The 12,500-nt window shown below is 38.9% G+C and overlaps 1 protein-coding gene across 3 annotated transcripts in view; it reads left to right on the forward strand.

Moving 5' to 3' along the window:
* The window catches only part of LOC135202224 (probable JmjC domain-containing histone demethylation protein 2C), a 651,505-nt gene that overhangs the window by 393,196 nt on the left and 245,809 nt on the right, over nt 1–12,500 (forward strand). For all 3 annotated transcript variants that reach the window (XM_064231488.1, XM_064231490.1, XM_064231489.1), the window contains 2 exons: nt 3,144–3,338; nt 4,296–4,380. In XM_064231488.1, coding sequence (XP_064087558.1) covers nt 3,144–3,338; nt 4,296–4,380 — 280 coding nt within the window. The remainder of the gene's footprint in view (nt 1–3,143; nt 3,339–4,295; nt 4,381–12,500) is intronic.

Below are 12,500 nucleotides of genomic sequence, written 5' to 3' on the forward strand. Positions count from 1 at the left end.
CTGTCAACACGAAAAATCTGGGGTGTATTGCAATCTGGCAGTCATTTGCTTTCAGATTCGCCATAACTTGGCGTTGCATTGTACATAGATATGATTCTGAGGTCGTTACCCTCGTTTTCAGGTACTAAGTTGTCAATGTCGATGAAAAGGAGCATCATTTTTGTTCCGTTACTGAACACCATAATTATATCCATGTTGTCATTTTCTAAGTTCGTATCTAAAACAAACTTGATGAACAACAAGGAGAATAAGAAAGGCATCATGGCTGCCTTTGCGATTTTATTTTCTTTTTTAGGTGATTAGAGATTCGGTCTCGCTTACATAGGATTTACTGCTCTCCGCTTAATCTGGCAACCGACCCCATGATGTAGGGAAAACGGTGGGAAAGAAGAGGAAGAAGACTTAAGAATTTATTTTAGCTAAATACTTACTCACACTTTTTATCTCACGTCCAATGACAGTACTGCAATTACCGTGGCCCTACCAATCACCAAAATAACGGTTTGTTCAGACCTAATGGCTCATCGGCGCGATTTAATCACACGCAATAAACAAATCCAATCAAATGTTGGGGGAAAAATACTTTGGTCCATCGTTTCCAGTCATCGAGGGATTCACAGTGGCAGCTGTAATGCTGAAGCGACTGAAACGAAAAATGCCGATGGGCCGCATTTGGAGTCATTGCCTGTTTTATTACTATTATTATTAGATAGATATGCAGCATCATGAAAGATGGCGTGAATGCAGGATTATTTGAGTCAGACGTATTCTAACTCAGCGGAGTTTCAACGTTATATATGTGTATGTATATATAATACATATATATATATATATATATATATATATATATATATATATATATATATATTCGCTTATATACTGAAGTCACGTGCATCTCCTGTGATTTTTAAGCTTATATATAGCCTCTTTTTTTTAGGGGGATTTTGTAAACTAATGTCCATACTTTTGGTAGCACGCAGCAAATTATAATTATCTAAGGCAAATCCCGAAACACAGGGAACAATGAAACAATGAGCCAAAGTTGCTGGATAGACTGAAACCTGGCTGGTGTCTTCCTCAGTACTTGAACCGAATCAGTGTTATTTTTTCTTTTTTCTTTTTTCTCCACTCGAACCTTGTATTAAGATGCTTCTACCACATGGGTCTAAGTATGTGTTATTCGTCATTGAGGTCTTCTGTTGCATATGCTGAATACGAATAAAATCATTTTAAGTTTTGAATACAGTGTGGTGATGATGCACCCAACATTTAACGTTATGGAAATATTTATACGATTTTATCTCTAAATTGTTCAGATTGTATCGTACCTTACATAAAAGTTGTTGCAATTTTTTTTATCTGCTTTCAGAGTTCCATGCATTTTGTGGAAGTTTTTGGTGAATTTTATTTATTTACTTTTTTTGCTCCAGTTTACTCGTGCTATTTTATTTGTTTGCCTGATGGTATCTGTGTTTGTTTCTCTGTTTGTTTTTTATATTCTTTAAAACGACATAGATTTAGAGACCTTGAATAGTCTTAATTCTCTTAGGTGTTGCTGTGAATGGTCGATATAGTTACAGTAATTCCAAGAGTTGAAAATAACAGAGACTCTCCCGGTAAGAAGAGAAAGAAAGAATTTTTAGATTGTAAAAGCAAAGAGCTTGACAGTGAAAGATAAAATGGTGTCATTAATAGAAGCTGAGGAGCACTCATGTAGTGTTAATAATGGATTAACTTAAATTCTACTCATTTGGCTTCTGCACGATGCGCTGCATTCAGTGACATCGGATTCTTTCTAAACTGAAGTTTAGGATTCTCATTCGTAACTCAAAGCAACTCGATAATATAAGACAGCAACTTGCAGTTATCATTTGACCTTCACTTTTGAATTGGTGTAGTCAGGCTCACCTCTCTCACGCGATTTATATAGACCAGGTATGACTCTGAACGAAGTTTTCTGCACATTTGTCACCTACCCTTTCTGATCACCATGTGTAGTTGGCCACTTGTGCCGTTTAGAATTCTCGTATATGTAAAATGCTTTCATAAAGAATAAACGCATAAATCATAAGAGGAATGGTGACTAATACAGTGAGCTGGAATTATTAGATGTTTAAACAAGAGGTAAATGTCAGCAGAATGTGGAAATTAAAGCAGTGGAAAGGTATAGTGGCATATCTGTACACTGTAAGGAAATAGCAAGAATTTATACCAGAATTTAAGGGAACGTGTAAATGTTTCAGTGTTACAGTTATGAATATTCAATTAGTCAAAAGTTGTGTTTCTCCCTACTTTTAAAATCTATGTAACGGTATTTGTTGATTTCCATCAGCCAGATATATTTCTTTGCCGTTTCAGCTGACATTCCATTTCTCTACCCACGTTTAGAGAGGTAGATAAAATAAATTTAATAAAGAGCTAGTTTCAGGTGACAGTCCATTTCTCTGCCCACGTTCAGAAAGGTAAATAAAATAAATAAATTGAATAAAAAGCCAGTTCTGAACCTTTCATTATGTCTAATACCCATAGAAACATATTACAAAAGTGGTATATTAATGCATTTATTTGTCATTTCTTGAATGATGTAATTTCATTGGTGTATTCTGTTCCTGGGTTCCCATGAGGATCTGTTTGCGGAACCCTTTGCATCTTAGCCAACTTCGTCTGAGCATTATTTAACAATGTTTATACAAAATACTTCTGTTTTAGGGATTAAGCAATAGATACTGAAGTTAGTGCTCTTTTAAGAAGCTTCTGTTATTGTGAAAGTTCCCTCAACAAAGGTTCATTCACAATCCAACAATTGAAGCATAAATGTGGCAGTATGGAGAAAAGAAAGAAAGAAAAAAAAAGTCTTCATCTTGATTGTAGCCATACTACATAAATGCCAGTCCTTCTGTATATCTATAACTGGTTCACTTAAGGTAGATTCTTGGGTAATCCCTATGCCTACGAGACGTTAGTTTGGCGGCCGCTGATTGGCTGGGAGCTGCCTACCTCCCGATACCAGCCAATCAGCGGCCACCAAACAAACGTCTCGTAAGAATAAGGCTCATCCGAGAATCTACCTTAAGTGAATGAGTTATAGTCCTTATTAGATATCAATATGCAGTAGACTCAGTGAGTGTTTTGTTGCTTTTCAGGACGGCGATGTTACCGGCCTGTGTGGAGAGGAGTGCGTGCGGGCGGTCCGGGCGTGGGTGGGAGAGCAGGACGGTCAAAGGATCCTCCTCACCACGCCCTCCGTCTTGGTGGGGTTTCGGGTCCAAGTCTACCGCTCTGAGGGAACGACGCAGTGGTACACAGCAGTCATCGTGGGATACAACGATGCAACCAGAGTATAGTTTTCTCGATATATTTTTTTGACGTCAATTGGGTCATTGTAGTCCTTAGAAGAATCTCATTTGGAGTAGCACACACACACACACACACACACACACACACACACACACACACACATATATATATATATATATATATATATATATATATATATATATATATATATATATATATATATATACAATATATATATAGATGTGTGTGCCATTTCTCTCTGTTTTTCGTCTTGATGACCCTCAGGGCTAAGTTCGTAATTCTTTACCAACCTTGAGGATTCTAATACGGTATATATCTCTTACATAAGCACTAATGCATGCAGTCTCTCTCTCTCTCTCAAACAAACAAGCAAACAAACAAAGGTATATATACATATCTCCCAGTCAGACGTACATGTATACAAACTTACTCTCTCTCTCTCTCTCTCTCTCTCTCTCTCTCTCTCTCCACACACACACACACACACACACACACACACACACACACACACACACATTACTTAGTGCACTCAGTGTCAAGTAATGTAGAAAGATCCCTTTTGCCTGAGATAGTGATTTCTGGGATGTCATGAATTGCCTTTCGATCTGTAGTGAGTCGAGTATCCATTCTTGCGCTTTTTGAAATAATAAATGGGTGCTACTTTGGCTTGTGATCTACCGGTCACCTACTCCGAAGGCTGGTACTAAACACCGTATGGGAAATGTCAAGGAGACGGCCGCATGAAGACATCGTTTATTAACTTAATTTATCGACTACACGATGTAGAAGCGGGTGTATATAATACTTTGATCCCAGAGGGGCTAATACTAAACACGGCGTCTCAAGGAGCTTCCGCCATGGCACCTCGGAATAGGGGACGCTTAAGGAACAAGCCAAAGTAACACCAATAAATGTTCATCAGTATCTGAATGATCATTTCCGTCTATTTTTTTTTTTCTCTATCTCTCTTTTTATAGGAGTTGACGGTAACTGACGACACAGTGCTGGAGGAACATTCGGAGGACCCAAGTTTGGTGCAAATCCGATTGATTGGTGAAGGCGGTAAGTATCATCCTCTCGGCTATCTGGTTTGCATCTACTTTATATTACAGTGACGCCAATACATGAGAGAGTAACGGGGTGTCTGCTCGTAAGACCGTAATGAGTATATGCTTACTTTACGTGACAACCTCCTCGTTGTTTCGTTAAGTGTTCTTAATTTCTCTCTGGTGAGAGTGTGCTTGAATGGTATACTACTGCCGCCTAGTCCAAGAGTAGGTCGGGTAAAATGGAGGGCAAACGCCTTTGATTTATTTATTCTTATTTACTTTCTTCTCTTGAGGAAGTCTCCTCAGTGGACCAGTAATTCTTCGAGGTATCCCCGTCCATGTCACTCAGCCTGCATTATAATCAGTTCTATGTCGATTTCATCTGCCAATTATTCTGTAAGAGCAAATCTCCAGAAACTTAGACAACAGGATAACCTCCAGAGTTGGTTTCCAAACTTGCAAAGAAATAGTGTCCCTTGAAATTATCAAAACATTGCAGAGATATAAAGCATTCTCCAAGTTACGTACAGAAATGGCACAGATGGATACATTCCTCCAAAATTATTGGGCATGTTAAAAAAAATTCTGACTGCCTATAAGGAATCAGCCAAAATAAATTTAATGACATCAGAAAGCTATTGTGTATCCTAGTTAGCTGCTAACTTTGCAGGGGTTTGAGGTATGTTAAAAAAAATTGCAGGCTCATGAAGGTATACATACATAGGGTAGGGTATCCCCCAAAATACATCTGACTTCACCTTGGTACACGCTATACCCAAAAATAAATCCGACATCGCAAAGGTACCGGTATCTGCAAAAATATAAACATTCTGACGTCAAGAGGGTGTGAGGTATATTCAAAAATCATTTTTCTGACTTCGCAAGAGTTATATAGTATAATTATATTGGGTGTTTCCGAAACAAAATATAATCTTATACCTGACGTCGAAGAGTCGTCTCGTCATAACTTCACCACCATAATCAATCATTTTATCTCCATGTAGAGACTCCGCAATAAATGTGTTAGTCGTTTTAATAAAACTCTTCTGCATCATTTTTGCAAATGAAAGACCGGCTTGGAAAACACCGCAGTGATGGAAGAAAATGTTTTTTTTTTTTTTTTTTTTTTAACGCACATCTCCTCCTCCCCTCACCATCTGACAAAGAGCTTTAATCATATAAAAGGGATGGTTGGCAGTGTTTAATTTATTGAATGTTTTTACCCAGCTGACGTAGTTCCTACATCAAATAAAGATTAAGCGCTGTAAATCATGCAGCGCAAGGTCATGAAAAGTGAGGGGATTTGGTGCTTTGTCTGGGGATGCATGTTTAGCCTTTTCACCCACTGATATATACTACGGATTGTATGAATTCAGTGTGGGTGCGTGTATATCTATAATAATATATATACATATGTGTATATATATTTTATATTTATGTACATATACTATATATATATATATATATATATATATATATATATATATATATATATATATATATGTGTGTGTGTGTGTGTGTGTGCGCATGTGCGTGCCCTTGTATGATTAAACTCCTGTAAGTACATATTTATTACATATGTATAATTTTTATGATGAGTTTTATATATATATATAAAATAAAAAAGAGAGAGAGAGAGAGAGAGAGAGAGAGAGAGAGAGAGAGAATTTTTTTAGCCCCGGGTTTCATGTCGCAGTGAGATGTGCTTACGTAACAGTGGTACTTGACTTTACACTGGTAATTAACAGACTAGCTCTTTTAAATCCAGTTTTTTTTATTTATTTAGTTTATTTATATATTTATTTTATACTGCGCACTTTGCCCGATATTCTCTCAGTCTTTCTCTATCTCTCTATGCGTCTAATCTTTATACCTATCTCTGTAGCGGGGAGGTGGAGGAAAAGAGTTTCAAGTTTTAGTGGACTGAGTACTGTACAGGTATTGATTTTCTTTTGTACACACACCATCTCCTTTTCCGTCGTCATCAGCATCACCAGCCTAACATTCTCTCTCTCTCTCTCTCTCTCTCTCTCTCTCTTCTCTTCTCTTAGTTCGTGTTTGGACGCGCGTGGCTGAATTTTAAATAAAAAAAAAGACAAGCACTGCACCTGAGTGCGCAGGTGGAGAGAGAGAGAGAGAGAGAGAGAGAGAGAGAGAGAGAGAGGCTAGGGGGTGGTTGTAAGGATGCTGGCTGGATGGTGTCATCACCTTTAAGTTGACCCGGTTGTCTAGCTCAACTCCGAGAGGGGCAAAAAATACGCTTTGAACACAGTTATTTGGAGAGTGGTGGTAACAAAGAGTGAGGCTGAGGTGGGTGGGGGGGGGGGGGGGGAATTGGGGGGGGGGGGGTGGGGTGGGGGGGGGGGAGGGGGGGGTGTTTGGGGGGGGGGGGGGGGGCGGTAGATCGCTGTCCACCTCTCTCTCTCTCTCTCTCTCTCTCTCTCTCTCTCTCTCTCTCTCTCATTTAATTTCCCCTCGTGTTCATTTCGGTCCCCTTCCCTTCCATCTCTTTCAGCCATTTGCTTTGGCTCCCCTACCTCTCTCAAAGTGTTATTTTTTTTTTTATTATTTCTCTTTTCCTCGTTCGTTATTTCAGATGGGAGATTTGGACATTATTTTGCTTTCAGCTCTTCAGTTCACTGAACGAACGACGGTCCCTGCTTGCTGTTATTACTTGGAATGACGGCAGCGTTCTGTTTGCCACTTTCTTTTGTTATTATCATTATCTGCGCCACTAATATGGGGGCGAAAGCAGTGGTAAACTAACATATTTATCTTTATTGATCCTGGGAGATTTTATTCTCTCTCTCTCTCTCTCTGTTATTAGATTGAGGATGAAAGTTCAAAACTGCAAGGTTCAATCTGCTCATAAAGATAAAGTGAGCCCACGATGTCTCCTCGAATGGATTAATAAGTCTTTGAGACATCCTAATCCTTGTAACTCCTTGTAGATGGATAGATTTTCGACGGAAGTCGATGCTGTAGATCTCAAGCGTCGTCGCTCTTGTAGTTCAAAATTCTGGTTATAGGAGCTTTTATTTCTCTCTCTCTCTCTCATTAGGTTGAGGGTGAAAGTTCAAAATTGCAAGGTTCAATCTGTATATCGACAGAATTTCGACGAATGTCGATGCCATGGGCTTCCCAGCGCCATCGCATTTGTCCTTCCAAATTCTGGTTTCGCCTTGGACTCTGATAGCTCCTCCATAGTCATGATTTGTGCTTCTTGGAATACTAACCTTTTTTTTTTTCCATCAAATTTCGTGTGACAACGTTATTCTTAAAGATCACTTCTTGTTATATGAAACGAGATGGCTATCTGTTTGAGTCATTATGTGTTGATTTAACGTGGTTTCAACCTTTCTCATTTTTATATCCTTACACACACACACACATTATATATATATATATATATATATATATATATATATATATATATATATATATATATATATAATATATATATATTGTGTGTATTAATATATATATATATATATATATATATATATATATATATATATATATATTATATATTTATATATATATATATATATATATATATATATATTTATATTATATATATATATATATATATATATATATATATATATATATATATATATATATATATATATATATATATATATATATATATATGTATCTATGTATATATACACATCCTAATTTATTTACGAGCTTAAAACGAGACCTGCGCGCGTTGTGTGATCACATACCATCTATTGCTTTCTTATTACGAGTAACGTGTAACAAAGCGGATTGTTTCCTGGAATGAGGCGGCGATATTGAAAGTGTATCTTTCAGTGGTTTTCATTTTTCATCTCATTTCTGTGACCAGCGAACAAAAACGTTGCTGGTCGTTTTTTCGCGGGTAGAGTTCGCCAACTCCCCCGTCACAAAAGAAATTTTTATTGCTCGCGAATGTCAATTGTTTACTTTTATTATACTCTGGTCATTTCGCTCAATGGTTTTCCTAAAAAGAAAAAATGTTTTTCGGAACGGCGCAACCAACCATCGTTCACGAAGAGCAACCAATTAATGTAGACAAAAATGGCAATGTAATTGGATCACATGTAACTTTATTAATCAGCCAGTTTTGGCCGACCTTACAGGAAAAGCATATATATTTGACCTTGATGTAAAGCAATGACAGTTTGAAGCGGTTAGCAAAGCTTGATTGGAATGATCTATATTCTATCAGACGCCTGGCTCCCCCCCAAAAAGGTGGACTCCTTAATTATTGACACATCATATTTTATTTGCTAAATGTGGATGGAATAGTAAGTCCTAGGTAAAAAAAAAAATTATATCGTAGTTTAACCAGACCACTGAGCTGATTAACAGCTCTCCTAGAGCTGGCTGGAAGGATTAGATTTTTTTTTTCTTGTACGTGGCTAGGAACCAATTGCTTACTTTGCGACAGGACCTACAGCTTATTGGGGAATCCGAATCACATCATATAGAGAAATGAATTTCTAATCACCAGAAATAAATTCCCCTGGTTCCGCATTGGCAGCAGAGGTGAGCGAACTCGGGCTACCAGATTGATAGGCGAGCCTACAACCCACTCATAGAATGAGGAACTAGTGAGGCATATTTCACTTTTCTTTCTCCAGCTTGTAGGTCAGATGCGTTGTTCTCACGCGGCCTGAAGAAAATGGGATGACATAATCCAACTTTGAAATAGTTCTCGAAATTTGTAATTGGTAAGTTACTGATATAATGTTCTTCAATGGCCGTAAAGCTTGTTAGAATATGTAGATGGGAGAGTGAGTGGTTTGGTGTAAAAGTGGGCTTTACAGAGAGAGTGTTTTGAGAGGTTGGAGAGTATATAGATGGGAGAGTGAGCGGTTTGGTGTAAAAGTGGGCTTTACAGAGAGAGTGTTTTGAGAGGTTGGAGAGTATATAGATGGGAGAGTGAGCGGTTTGGTGTAAAAGTGGGCCTTACGGAGGGAGTGTTTTGAGAGGTTGGAGAAAGGACAGTAACTGCAAGTGCAAATCATTGGAATAAGATATTAAGTTGCAGATGGAGTCTGGAACAGTTGCTGTTTATTATTACTTAAGAAACAATTCCTCAATTATGTATATGTGCATATAGAGTTAAATCTCTGCAAATACCTTTCGGGAATCTATTCGATTACTAAAAGCTCTTATGTATAAATTTATCTTTAAATGTATGTACATATACATAACTGTGGATTTGTTTAGACATTTTAAGACCCATGTTGTTGTTGTTACTATTATTATTTTTTTTTTTTCTCTATCACAGTCCTCCAATTCGACTGGGTGGTATTTATAGTGTGGGGTTTCGGGTTGCATCCTGCCTCCTTAGGAGTCCATCACTCTTCTACTATGTGCGCCGTTTCTAGGATCACACTCTCTGCATGAGTCCTGGAGCTACTTCAGCCTCTAGTTTTTCTAGATTCCTTTTCAGGGATTTTGGGATCGTGCCTAGTGTTCCTTATGATTATGGGTACGATTTCCACTGGCATATCCCATATCCTTCTTATTTATTTCTATTTTCAGATCTTGATACTTATCCTTTTTCCCTCTCTTTCTCTTCACCTCTGGTGTCCCATGGTATTGCGACATCAATGAGTGATACTTTCTTCTTGACTTTGTCAATCAACGTCACGTCTGGTCTATTTGCACGTATCACCCTATCCGTTCTGATACCATAGTCCCAGAGGATCTTTGCCTGATCGTTTTCTATCACTCCCTTAGGTTGGTGCTCGTACCACTTATTACTGCAAAGTAGCTGATGTTTCTTGCACAGGCTCCAGTGGAGGGCTTTTGCCACTGAATCATGCCTCTTTTTGTATTGGTTCTGTGCAAGTGCCGGGCATTCGCTTGCTATGTGGTTTATGGTTTCATTTTTCGTATTGCACTTCCTACATATGGGAGTGATGTTATTTCTGTCTATTGTTCTTTGAACATATCTGATTCTTAGGGCCTGATCTTGTGCCACTGTTATCATTCCTTCAGTTTCCTTCTTTAGCTCTCCCCTCTGTAGCCATTGCCATGTGTCATCGCTGGCTAGTTCTTTAGTCTGTCTCATGTATTGTCCGTGCATTGGTTTGTTGTGCCAGTCCTCTGTTCTGTCTGTCATTCTCCTGTCTGTGTATATTTTTCTGGGTCTTCGTCTACTTTTTATCAGTCCTTCTTCCCATGCACTCTTTAGCCACTCTCTTCACTGGTTTTAAGATATTGCCTCAGTGCTCTGTTCTCGATGTTGACACAGTCCTTTATACTTAGTAGTCCTCTCCCTCCTTCCTTTCGTGTTATGTATAGTCTGTCCGTATTTGCTCTTGGGTGTAGTGCTTTGTGTATTGTCATATGTTTCCTGGTTTTCTGATCTATGCTGCGGAGTTCTGCCTTCGTCCATTCCACTATTCCTGCGCTGTATCTGATTACTGGCTCTGCCATGTGTTTATGGCTTTTATCATATTTCCGGCGTTGAGTTTTGACTTGAGTATCGCCTTGAGTCTCAGCATATATTCTTTCCTGATCGTGTCCTTCACCTCTTGGTGTTTTATATCCCCTTCTTCCATTATTCCCAGGTATTTGTATCCTGTCTCATCTATGTGTTTGATGTTGCTCCTATCTGGTAGCTTTATCCCTTCAGTTCTCGTTACTTTGGCTTTTTTGCATGTTGACTAAGGAAGCATTTTTCTATTCCAAACTCCATCCTGATGTCCCCAGATACAATCCTTACAGTCTGGATTAGGGTATCTATTTCCTTGATGCTCTTACCATACAGCTTGATGTTGTCCATGAACATCAGATGGTTGATTCTGTTTGCCTTTTTCTTGAGTTGGTACCCGGCATCCATCTTATGTAGTACTTTTGTCATGGGAATCATGGCTACTACGAAGAGTAGTGGGGACAGTGAGGCGCCCTGGAAGATCCCTCTCCTGATATTAACCCCTGCTAGTCTTATTCCAGAGTTTGTAAGTATTGTATTCCAGTTGCACATTGTATTTTTGAGGAAGCTGATGGTGTTTTCCTCTGCCCCATATATTTTCAGGCATTCTATTAGCCATGTGTGTGGTATCATGTTGAAGGCTTTCTTATAGTCTATCTATGCCATCCTTAGGTTGGTTTTCCTTCTCCTACTGTTCTTCATTACCATTTTGTCTATCAGGAGCTGGTCTTTTGTGCCCCTACTCTTCCTTCTGCACCCTTTCTGTTGGTGGGGGATGGTGTTTGTCTCCTCTAGGTAGTTGTATAGCCTTTCACTGATGATACCTGTTAGTAACTTCCACATTATTGGTAGGCAGGTGATAGGCCTGTAGTTACTGGCTATATTTCCCTTACTCTTGTCTTTTTGTACTAAGGATGTTCTTCCTGTGGTCATCCATTTGGGTGCATGGTGATTTGAGATACAATGCTGGAGTTGTTCTGCTATTCGTGGGTGTAGGTCCTTGAAGTTTTTGAGCCAGTATCCATGGACTTCATCGGGACCTGGGGCTTTCCAGTTGGGCATTTTCTTTAGTTGGTGTCTGACTGTGTCTGTCGTGATGTCTGTGAATCTTTGTTTTATTCTCCCTGTTTCTTCTTCCTTGACTTCCTGGAGCCATGTTGTATGTTTGTTGTGTGATACCGGATTGCTCCATATGTTTTCCCAGAGTCTCTTCCTTGGTTCGGCTTCAGGAATTTGTTGATGGTTGTCTTCGTGTAATTTGTTGTCGTGTGACATTTTCCTTTCCAGTTCTTCTCTTTCTTTTGGGGAGAGCCAGTTCTTTTTCTTCGTGTTCCTTACTTGGTCTGCCAGCCTATTTGCTCTGTTTTGGGGGGGTGTTTATTCCTTCCCTCATTACCAGTTGGTGAACCAAAAACCTCTTTTCTATATCCTCTTTCGTCGGGTTGCTTCTGATGTAGGCATTCATGGGGAGGGGATCTCTGTTCTCTCTGTATCTGGCTCCATCCATTGTCTAATCTTTTCTATCCATTCCATCCTCTCTGTTACTTCGTCGGTGTTTCTTCGTGTGTCGTTGTTTGATACTCATCATCCCTGTCGTCTTCTGTGGCATCGTCTCTCAGTTCGTCTTCGTGTAATTCGTTGACGTGTGACATTTCCTTTCCAGTTCTTCTCTTTCTGTCATTTCATCCTTTGGT

The sequence above is a fragment of the Macrobrachium nipponense genome, chromosome 30 (genome assembly GCF_015104395.2).
Source record: "Macrobrachium nipponense isolate FS-2020 chromosome 30, ASM1510439v2, whole genome shotgun sequence".
In the NCBI taxonomy this organism is placed as follows: domain Eukaryota; kingdom Metazoa; phylum Arthropoda; class Malacostraca; order Decapoda; family Palaemonidae; genus Macrobrachium; species Macrobrachium nipponense.